Genomic DNA, 12369 nt, shown 5'->3' with positions numbered 1-12369 from the left:
AAAAAGTGTTCTAATTTGGTGTGCCAATTCAGCTAGATTCTGAAATTTTACTTAAATCAGCGTCTAAACTGAGAGCTAAAAAACATAATACTAATGCCAGATAGCAACCACTTTAAAGAACTTTCATGACCTAATGCACTATGACTGGGCATTCTAGTTTTATCCTGATTACTTTGATTTTGCTCTTTTGACATTGACGGTATTAACTACCTTGCGTAATATGAGTGAAAGAATTTAAATTAATTTCAGTTGGCACAGTGAGATGAGTCAGGATTCAAACGTGAAAGTGGTGACATAACAAAAAAAACTGATCAGAAGGTAGAGCAAATTTAAAAAACTGCAGGAACATTTTTCACTCAATTCAGAATTTTCACTGACTAAAACGAAATAACTAGACCTAGAACTGACTATGGATGGATTGGCAGAACAATTTAGAAAAAAATCATTTAAAAAACAGGAAAATCAATGTCAAAATGCCGCATGTGAACAAAAAACTACCACCGAGAAATCAGATTTTTGTGCAAATACCATTTTTACTCTACTTTAAGTTGCAAAAATATTTCACGCCGTAAAACCGCTTGCATTTTCGCTCCACTTCCTGTTTCGGCGTGACCAAAATCATCGCTCCAATTTGGCTTCAAAAATCATGTGTGAAAATGTGTGAACAGATCTTAGAAAAAAGAAATTATTAAACATCTCATAAAAATTCATGCTCACTAAGCTGGGGGGCCGAAACAGAATACATACAAAAATTTTATATGTTCACTAAAAACAGCAAACAAATTGCCCGAAGTTGAAAAACAATTCCCTAAAATCCGAAAACCAGTTAAAAAAAATGTCTCGCTTAAGTTTAAAAGCGTTTTGAAAACATTACGCTCGCAAATTCTTTTCTTTTTCACCCTCTACTATGTTAACGTAACCGTCATCAACGTGACTTCTCACTGACGTTTTAAAAATGACGTCTCCTCGATAGATTCCAATTCCTTTCGAGTGTATAAACCACAATGAGATTGATAACAGTCTCGCTCGCTATTGGGTAACGCTGTTAATAACATGAAATTGTTGCTAATATAATCGTAATTAGGCAAACGTATCAATATCCACTAATGCCCACAAAAAATTAAACCTGGATAACTCCAGACAAAATTCAAAATTTGAAATCTTTTAAAATTATCATTCGACGCTCGATAGGCTTTCTAATGATACTAATCATGTCCGTCTACGTCAAATTTATCGATCGGTCAGAATTGAACGAACAAGAAAAAAACCAGTTGAACATACAGTTCCCAGTTAAGTGGGGGTCGAACAATAATGAAATCCGGTAGATCATCTTTTAGGTTAATTGAACAAGTTTTGAGGGGAAACTATTATTTCTATATTAAAAGAAATTTTAACTATTTGATGCTAAAAATACAAAAGAGATGTAGTGATATGCCGAAATAAATTCACAGCTTCCTAGCCAGAGAGCCACCTTAAAAAACATACCCGGCAGATTGCCGGAAAATAGCCACAGTTGATTCCCATAAACAAGATAAGGATTGAATGCAGAGAACTATGAAAAAAATGATTTTTGTACACAAACAATCTTAAAGTGCGAACTATTTTGATGTCATTTTGGAGCTCAACATACCCCTGTTTCGGAGTGAATCGACACAAGAGCTAGTATCAATACCAATAAGCAGTTAGAGATGGTAAGTAAGAACAAGAAAAAGTAAGCATAAAAAAGTAAGCATAAAAAAGTAAGCATTTAAAAGTAAACATAAAAAGTAAGAACAAAGTACGAGCAGCGTGCATCAAAAATTGGGCTTTATGGGTTTATCCCTTTTCTATTTATGATTTCGTTTTTTGATACTGACTCTGTTCATTTTGAATTGCTTTGCTGTGCAACTGCTGCCTAAAAACACTTTTTAGTAGAATAAGAGAAGAGTAAAACTAGCCTAGAGAAGTCAAAAAGATTTCCCGCAAAATGTTGAAAAAGCTGTGAACTAAGGTAAAGCCAAAAAATTTTTATTCGGCGAAGTAAAAAAAATGAGAAGACAGAATCAATATCAAAAAACAACTGCTATGAACTCAAACTGCCAAATATAATTCTCTACTTCTTATAATCAAACTGTAGTTAAATGTCGATGAGTCCTCTCGCTAATAAAATTAAATGATAAGACAAAAATATCCAAAAATCGAAAAAAAACTCGCTGAAACTTTTTGAAAACACTTGGTAAAAAAGTCACAGAACGCAAAAGCTACTGAAGGCTACAATTAAATCAAATGCTTGAGTCCTCAATGACCACCGTTGAGAACTGTCATCAATGAGATTAGGTGATAACACAGCAATAAGTACAACAAACACGAGCAAAACTAAAAAAAAATCACTAAGATTTTTCTAATAAAAACCAACATGCGTATAAAAAGCAATAGCTAAGAACTGAAGTGACTTGCTTTAATTGAAGCCTATTTAGCAACCAATGCGACCTGTCAATAAGGAGCCTAAGAGTGAAGACGACGAAGTTGAAAAGGAAAACTCACAAAATTTGATATTATTGAAAACAATTAGTGTCAAAGAGATAGAAAGCACTAGCTTTCAACGAAAGCGATTAAATAGATGAACTTAACCCCTATTAGCAGTTTCAGAGAACGGTCCCTAATGAGTTTAAATGATAAGACATCAAAAAGCACAATAAATTCTTACAGAACTCAAAAATTGACTCAAAATTTTTTAAAAAAAGTGTCAAAGTCATGAAAACCACTAGCTATTAACTCAAGCTATCAATTAGGTTCTTTTATGCCTCATTAGCACGCAATCAGACCTATCATTGATGATACTAAGTAATAAGACAACAGATAATTTCAAAAAAGGGGGCAAAATCTAAAATTTACTCATATTTTATGACAAGAAATAGTGGCAGAGTCAGAAAAAGTTTTAGCTGCCCGTTAATGAATTCAAGCAAAGCCAATAAACACAATCAGAACACATCTGTACCGTTTCAAAAGCACTAAAGGAAAGGAAACTTTGAGAACAGAAGTCAAATTGACGCACCTGAGAAAAAAACATTCATCTCAAGAACCGCCAAATTGTTCAGACACCAATTTCTCACTCCACTTTAAAGGTCACGCCTCAAACTTGAAAACATTCAAGCCTCAAACCTACTCGATTTTTCGCTCCCTTTACTATTTGAGTGTGACCAGAATCACCACTCTAATTTGACTTCTCACTGACGTTAAAAAGTCGAAAAAAGCGTGAACAGATCTCAAAAAAGACAGCGCACCAATACAATCCAAATTCTTTGACTTGTAAAAAATAGGAGCGCTATAATAGCCGCCTGAGAAGCTGAGGCGGCTATCAAAAATCCAAGAGCTGCGAAAGTAATTAGCGAAGTGGGGTCGAACATAAATGAAATTCGGTAGATCATCTTTTAGGTTAATTGAACAAGTTTTGTGGGGAAACAATTATTTCTATATCAAATGAAATTTGTACTATTTGATGCTAAAAATACAAAAAAAATGTAATGATATGCCGAAATAAAGTTATAGCTTCCTAGCCAGATGGCCACCTTAAAAAAGAAGAATCAAAGACCTGCGGTGTTAAAGTCTACCTTGAATCTGCCGAATGGACTGAATCTGTCGAGGAGATACAGAATGAGGGCCACCACGTGAACTGAAAGGGCAATTAAGACCCACAGCTGGTACTGGAAGGGCTGGATGAAGGATGCCAGACTGCTGTTGGGCTGTTTCTACAAACAACATATGTCTAGTAACGATATTTCAGTTACGCGCAAACTTACCTTGGTATCTATTATCTATTAGCAGCGCCCCTTATTGACCATGACATCAAACAGTTTGCAGTAAAAATCATTTTCGACGTTTTCGTTGTTACATTTTTATTTATTTTTTAATATAAATAATAGCATTCTCTTTTCTGATATTTTCTCTTCGCTCATGTAACTTACACACAAACGATGAAAAAGTTATTGACTTTTTCATCCTGTTTCACAACCACCCGACCGATTAAAAAGAAACATGACCGAAAGAATTTCGATAACGGCTCGAAGCAGGAAACTCACACATTTCATTGAAAATGAACAAATTGAGAAATTTTAGGCTCACGCATTTTAGTCTCATTTAAATCCATTTACATTACATTGGTAATGTCTCCCATTATAAGGGCGATAACAAGAAAGGGTACATTGTCAGAGTTAACTTTACGCTATAAATTTGTTTAACACTGCTGCACCAATGCACACTGGAATAAAATTTGGGAATATAACTTCTATTAACAGTCCTGGTCGTGAATCGAACTATCTGATCAATCAAACTGTATCGGGTTTATCAAGAAACTGTCAGACATGATTCAGAAAAAGGAAGTGTGCAATCACAAAGTTTAATTACATTAAATTCAAAAGCCTGCATCATAACGCTGAGCAACAATTAATCTGCTTACAAAAAAGCAACACTCAGTTTAAAGCCCTTATAACGTCATGTTTCATTGGGAGCATCATTGGGACCCAAGAATATTCAAGACGCATCGTATGAAAGCATAAGTTAACCTGATATCTGATGAGTAACTGCTTCCAAAAACAAACTTGTTGGAAGCTTATACAAACAGTTTTCAATATGTGTGCACACAACAAGAGCCGCCATTGACTCCCATAGCCCCGATTGCTATTGACCGAAAAGGAAAAAAATTCTTTTTTTTTACATTTTTTTTATTTCGAGCTATTTTGATTGGATTTTGTAATTATACATACGCAAATACTGAGCATCTAAAACTGTACTTCATTGCTTTATCCTGTTTCTACTTTAATTTCGTTTCTCGATACTGAGTCTGCTTAATTTAGATTGCTTGGCTGGGAAACTACTGCCTAAAAAATTTACGCCAAATATGTGCAAGCTGTGAACTAAGGTAAAACATCAGTTTTTTGTTTGACGACCTAAACCAACACAACCGGAAAAGACATGAAATACAGTCCAAATAAATGAATGAACAAGTGAAAAATCCTTGACCTGATCAGCAGACCAATTGAACATTATCCAAACAGACAGAAAAGTTCACCACAAAAAACAGGAGCAATTAATTTAGAGATAATTATGGTAGTAGAGTTTCCAAGATCAAGGTTTCCAATCAAAATGCACGAGAGAAAAAACAGAATTAAAGACAAAAAGTTTTAAAAATTTTTGCTATTTTTTTTATACTTAAGACCTCAAAAAACACACATTCTTGCCATAAATTACAGAACTACTAACTTATAGACTAGCAGAAACCTGATTGGACATGTGAGACCAACAGAAGCAAAACCGACAAAAACTTTTAAAAATTGCAAAACTTAAGAAAAATGTTGCCTAACTTCAAGATTATGTCTGCAAAAGCAATTTCGTGCTGCTGACATCTAATCATCAGCACATTCTGTGGGAGGTCATGCTTTTAAGATTGAGAACCACCCTTAACACCGTAACACTGTCTCCTTAAAACAGTTTCGTTGAATACTTGGAGGCTACTAACGCGTCAGGCTCTAAGAAAGCTGCTTAGCTGATTAATGTTCTACAGGCTTTAACTGTTTCGCCCGTTTTTGAAGACGAAAAGTTAAACATAAACCGACTAATGTCAGAAGAATTGCTCTCGATCGACAGGCCAGGCAATTTAATTCAGAGGCTGTAGCTTAGATAAAATTTTTCTTTAAGGGTGTAAAAATAGGTTACCACGCGCCGATTCCAACTATTGACCTCCCGCTCCTTCACCAGAAGCACTACCCACTCGGCTATCAGACACTTCTAGCTATGCTGCAACCGATTACATTTCAGCAACAAGCTTTATTTCGGAGTGAGCGCAATAGAGATCACTCAAAAATGAAGAACGAAAGCGTGGAAAAGTCACTTGAGAAGTCACAGAACGTTCTAGAAGAAAAACGCAAAATGGTCGAGCGATAAATTTGCATGAAAAAAAAGATTAACACGTTTACAATAATTGGCATGAACTTCATTCAAGAGCAATTAAAGGGGTCAGCCAAAAAATTGGTAGTGCGAAAAATCGCATAAACAGGACTATTATAATTGTTACAAACTTTGTAAGAGAGCAATTAAAAACTGAAACATGAACAAATATGAACAAAAATACAAGAAACAGTCAATCCCAAAAAACGCTTCGATTTTTGACGCAATGTATTTTCTATGACAACATCTTATTATTGACACTAATCAAACCAAATCCATCGCAGATTTATACTAAGATTACAAAAGCTACCATAAACACTAGATGCAGCCAAAACTTCACTGTCGAGTAGGGAAACTTGAAAAACGCAACACTGCTAATAAAAGGTCTAAACCGGCAAAATGAGAGAAATAGCTCGAATATCCATCTTAAAGTCTGATATATTTTCAAACTGGTATAAAATAATAGCGAAGGGTACAATTAATTGATAACATTGTGAGAATAGCTATTTGAGCGGATATACTGCTAGTCAAAAATTAATAAAATGCTTTAAAAATGACGCACGTGAAACAAAAATTCTACTTGCTGGGCGAAAAATTTTTCACGCCTACTTTTTGCGCTCTCTAAAAAAAGTGAAAGAAAACCATTCGAATTTTCTCTCTTCTTTTGATAACAGTTCACGCACAGCATTGACTTTTTTATCTTGTTTCAGTAACACTTTACTGGTTTCAAAAACAAAACAACCGACTAACGTCGGGCGAATTGCTCTCAAACGACCGGCGCGCGGTTGTCTTCGTCAGTGGCTAGCCATAGTTTAGTGAGACTAGCTTCAGCTTAATTGAAGGAGCGTGAGGTGAGAGCAGCAGGAGGTGAAAGTGGGGCTGAAGGGAGGGGATGGTGCAACAAAGGTAGGGGGCAACGGTGGAAGGGCGGTTTTTGGCTGCACGGAGCCCTTACGGCCTGAACAATGTGCAGGTGTGGTGATTGGCGCGGGAGGAGGGGGTTAAGTGAGAGGGGGGCTGATGTGTGTGGGGGGAGGGGGGTGTTGTGGGGGGGGGGGGGGGGGAGGAGGAGGGTCAATTTCTAAGAACCGCCCTTCACACCATAAGTATAAGTCTCCAAAACAGTTTCTGTGAATTGCATACTTGGAGACTAGTGAGCTGCAAGGCTCTAAGAGAACTTAATGCCCGCTGGGCGCTACCTGTTTATCCCGTTTTTGAGGAAAAGTCAAAAGCGTCAGACGAAAAATCGGTCAAGCGAAAAATCGCATATAAAAAGAGCAAGAGAACTAATATAATTGCTACAAACTTAGATCAGACATTTAAGTCTCAAATATTTGATATAGTTTTAAGGTCCTTAAACAACATTTTTTTTAAAATTTCTGCGAAAGAAATTAGTCGTCCAAAATATGCTGGAGAAAAAACTAGGCTCACAAAAACCTAGACCCTCACTTTTAAGCAAAGGGTTGGAAAAAAATATGTTCTAAGTTGAAGAATATTTATGATCATGCGAGTAATGTACTTTTATACTCGATGCCAATCCTATTTGCGATTTCCAATATTGCTCTAATCGATAAATCGAAATAGGCCACTGTCACTCGGATGCCCTTTTTCCCAAAAAAGTAGAAAATATTGAGCCATATGGACGTTGACTGTTTGATAAATACGTCACTCGGGATATGACCAAATAAAACTGATTGGACTCTTGAATACTAACCACTGAGCTCTTGAGGCAAACATAGACAGACATTTAACATTGAATGAATCATTATGATAATGTAGATGCTCAGTGCTGCAAACTTGTGCATTTATGGCAAGTATGAACTGAATTTCGATCAATGATAAGAAGGAATTGTCAAGGTGACAGTAAAAGCAATTAAAGTGGTTTCTAAGAATCCTAAAACTATGTGATATTATTCCTAAACGGTAAAAAAATCTAAGTCATGAAAACGTTCCAATCAAAATATCCCCACACCAAAACTTTTAGCTGATTTGACCAATCAACAGTTATTCACAAGTCGACAATTTTGTCTTTTATCGTATAGAACAGCTTCCTAGAGACGGATTAAATGCCGTTTATGAATTCAAAATTAGATATATCCATCTAACAGTAAAATTTTTTATCGAAAGCTGCCAAAGCTTGCTTTCAAACCCAGCAAAATTGTCCTTTTTAATTTACAACTTGGCTAATTTCAGCTATTCAAAATAAATAACAGCATCTGTTTCAGCCATTTAAACTTGTACAGTTCGAGAGGAATATTAGCAACTGCAGAAGTTATTATGATTTTAAGCAGAACAAGTAACCTCTAACCTTGATTTAAATACTGTATTAAAATTAGAATTTAAATAATATTTTTGACTAGTACACTTTAACCCACTGGTTAAAAAAGTTCGTTTTTTGTTCAAAAAAAGTTGAATCATGACTTCAGCCAACCTTTTTGACAACTATAGACAATCCCTGATGCTTGAAGGGATTCGAGAAGTCAATAACTTGTGCCCTCTCGTTGTCAATAGTCAGTGCAGCCACAATCAAATCAGCTTTCCCATTCAAGATCTCCCCAATGGTCCCATCCCACACCTCCCGTTCCAGCAGACCCCCAGGACCCCCGGATCCAGGAGCACTTTCTCCCGTAGGGTTTACCAAGATGCTGCCCGTATCCGGCATGGATTTCTGCCAAAAGGAATCGACTTTAACGACAGAAGAGCTTCGTATTTTGGAAATTGCTTCCCTTCCCCGGTTGAATTTGAGCAAAATTAGTTAACAATTTTAATGTTCTAAATATTGAAGATTTAGTCTTGTTCATGTGTCCAATATATAGTGTTGGCAAGATTGACAGTAGGTATAAGTCGAATATCTCTATACTAGTACTCATACGTTAATATTTGATGGTGTATATTCTCATTGTCCGCTGCCCATAAAATTCGTTGTTACCAGATCCAGTTAAAATCCAGTTCTTAAGAAATAAGATTGGGAAACACTTTCGATTCGCTAGCAAGGAAACAATTTCCAATGATGAAAAAAGAAGATTCCACTTTACCGAAAACAATATTTGTCACAAACAAAACATACAGCTGTTATTTTGTTTCGCTTCATATCCACCTTTCGAAATAAATTTGAAACATGAGAGCGAAACATATCCCAAAACTGAAGACGGCTTTTGAAAGGTTACAAGCATTAAAATAAAGTTCCCTCTGACAAAATAGAGTAGTTTTAGTTAGATAGAAGCAAAAATGTTGTTGCAGCTGAATGTCAGAAAGATAGATAGTTAGATTACTGTTGTTAGCTTTACAAAATTCCGCTTCATCCAGCTGACGAAGTCTTTCACCTTCAAAACACATCAACAAATTAGTCGCCACATCTTCAATCCTTTTTCTATAATATCTTAGGGAGAATTTTGTCAAGAACACGTTTGACGTCTGCTCGATTTTTTGCCGGATTTTCTCTCCAAAATTGAGCAAAAGTCAACGTGTCCTTGATATTTCTTTCCAGAATCGAGCATTGCCAGACAAATTTAATTTTAAATTAAATTCATTCGTTAAAGGTCTCTTTAAACAATCTTTGTTTATCGAAAAATTCTCATCAGAAGAAATCGGTAACAAATCAAATCGTCACATGGGACAAACTTTGAATCTGCAACCATCGCGATCGGGTTTTCAATGCCAACAGATATGCGTAATCACTGCGATTTTGTCTGTTGCGGTTGTTTTTCAGAGAAATTATTAGCCAAAGCTATAAAAAATGCTTTGCAGTTATGCGAGGAGGGCCAAGGTATTGCAAATATTACACATGAGGGTTTCACAGACAGGAAAATTGTTAAGACGACTCAATTTAGTTTCACGAAGTAAAAGGAACAGCAGTGCAACAAAGTCAGGTTAACAAGTGAAGAACACTTTGAGATTCATTTGAGATCATAACCACGTTTAAAATTTAGAGCAGATAGGGGAGCAACTTCGTTATATAAAGAAACAAGGCGACTCGGTTATGTGCGATCGCACATAAGGTTCCGACCCCACTCATCCACAATTTTGGCATGATTGTCTACCAAATGAGGAACATAGAAAAACTCAGAAATTCAAGTACGTTTAAAAAAATTGGTGTATGAAAGAAAACATAGCGTCGAAAGCAATTAACTCAGTGGTGGAGTAAAAATGGTGCATTAGATTGATAGTATGTGCAAAAATTAAGAAAGCGAGTTAAGACGAACAGCAAAATCAAACAACAACAGCAAAAATTCATTACATCAAAAACTTCATATCCGGTTTAAAAAACAAAATTTTATAACAAAGTCAAAATAGCGTAAGATAAAACTGATATTAATCAAAATAACTTGTAATTCACCAGAAAAGATATGGGAGAAGTCAATTAAAAGCCTTGGTAACAATTAGACAATAAACAACAAAAACAGTAAAGTTGAAAAATTCGCTTAATTTTTTTAAATCAATTAACTTCAAAGTAATGAAATCCATTAGAAATCAATGAAAATATCCCATAGGTGAATAATTACCAATGCTTCTATAGAAGGGATTAAGAATTGTTGATATTCAACTTTTTATGTGGTTACAAAAAGAACAACAAATAGACAACGAACAAAAAATCAATTAAAACTTGGCAGAAAAAGCTTTCGAAACCGTAAAGCCATTCCATCAAAATATGTTCAATTACACTTTTTGCGAGCACCGATACTGTATTATGTGACCTCTCATAAATGATGCTAAATAGCAAGTAGACAAAAATGAAAAAAATGCGAAATTAAGTAACACTTTAATTTTTTTTCGAAAAAAAAAATTCAAAGACATGAACGCCATTTATTGCAGAACGAAATAAAAAAAGTTTTTGTCTATTCTTCCAAAGGTTGGAAGCCCTTGAGAATTGCAATTATCCAGAATATGTCTTACGTCTGCAAAAAGAACGTCAAACATGACAAAAATCAAAAATTAGTTTAATTTATTTTCCGTGTCGAAGCCAGTTAAGTCAATGAACTCTTACAAAATATTAGGTTGTGTGACACCAATCTCTTCTGAAACCTTCCTTTGCAACAAATTTGACACATTTAGCGTGTAGTTAACGAGACTAGATAACAAACAGACAATAAAAGGAACAGAATTGCGAAGTTTAAAAGTGTTGTTTTTTTTAAGATTGGAAAACAATTGTTTTCAGAGTCATGAAAGCCATCAGCTATCTACCAATATCAGAATATTGGCTAATCAATTCTTCTTTTAAATACCAATGAAACCAGCTCAATGAACAGGAAATTTCATACGACTAAAAAGACAAAGTAAAACCGACAGTTAACGAAAAAATTTTAAAAAAATTCAAATAAGTTCTTCGAGAAAGTAGTGTCGAAGACTCTAAAATCATAATCTATATCTTCAAGGACTTTAAGATTATCAATTTTGTCTTATTTTGAAAGTCAATAATTTTACATGTGAACTGTTAATAACGTGATAATGTGACAAAACTAGAAAACGTGAAAAATGGGCAAAAACATTTAAGTTAAAAAAGAATATGAATTCTAGTAGTATCAAAGCCAGAAAACCATAACTTAAGGCGTAAAACCGCAATAGACATTGAATTTGATTTCAATAGAAAGAAAAGGCATTCTCTCATTGCAGGCAATAAGCTACAAGTTGACCAAATTAAGAGAAAAATGGAGCTAAATTTCAATAAGTCATTATTTACTTAAAAAATAAAATACTTTTAAAAGTATTTTAAAAGGACCATAAAAGGACCAGAAGCTTTCAAGTAATGAACTATATGCAAAAATGTGGAGCTAATTTGGAAGCCAATTGGATCTATCATTAGTGAGCTTTAGTTTGAAATGTTCTGTTACTTAATTAATGTAGAAAAGATCAAATTTTTTTAATAAAAAAGATCGACAGTTTACAATCCGAAATATTTTTGGATTATTCCATTTCAAGATTCGTCCAAACTAGCCCTGCTAATGCTATTTGGTCGTAAGGAACACCTAATTATTCGAATGTTATAGATATTGATATTTTGTTAGTTAAAAAATCAAAAATAAATGCTGCGTTTTTGATAATCAACGAATAAATTTAGCAAAAAACGGCAAAGTTTTTATTACAGAGCATTTTCAGCAGAATTTGAAGGAAAAAAGCCCCTTTTTGAGTCTATAAAGATTGTGTTAGTGGTGTTTGGGTCTGTAATTCCTGTAATATTAATCAAACTGGACTAAAAAAAAAACTTATTTCGTGCTGTTTTTGATGAAGTTTTAATTTTGAAATATTTAGCCAGCTTTTTTCGACAAAACAATTAATAAAAGTAACTTACAATGTTTTTTTCTCTTTACAAATAAAGATTAACAACTTTTTTTTTAAAAAAAATAACAAATTTAAGCAAAATTGGCGAAGTTTTGTTCAAAAATTCCGGAAAATGTGAATAAAATCTCACCGGAATTGACTCTATTTTCTCAAAATTCAAACCTCGACAAC

The 12369-nt window shown here is 34.6% G+C and overlaps 1 protein-coding gene across 1 annotated transcript in view; it reads right to left on the bottom strand.

Moving 5' to 3' along the window:
* The window catches only part of LOC142339186 (glutamate receptor ionotropic, NMDA 1-like), a 127156-nt gene that overhangs the window by 22197 nt on the left and 92590 nt on the right, over positions 1 to 12369 (bottom strand). The window contains exons 11-12 of the mRNA XM_075388985.1: positions 8354 to 8590; positions 3591 to 3728 (exon numbers count right to left, since the gene is read on the bottom strand). Coding sequence (XP_075245100.1) covers positions 3591 to 3728; positions 8354 to 8590 — 375 coding nt within the window. The remainder of the gene's footprint in view (positions 1 to 3590; positions 3729 to 8353; positions 8591 to 12369) is intronic.

The sequence above is a fragment of the Convolutriloba macropyga genome, chromosome 5 (assembly GCF_964194025.1).
Source record: "Convolutriloba macropyga chromosome 5, txConMacr16.3, whole genome shotgun sequence".
NCBI lineage: Eukaryota > Metazoa > Xenacoelomorpha > Acoela > Convolutidae > Convolutriloba > Convolutriloba macropyga.
This window is presented reverse-complemented; position numbering and strand designations above follow the sequence as displayed.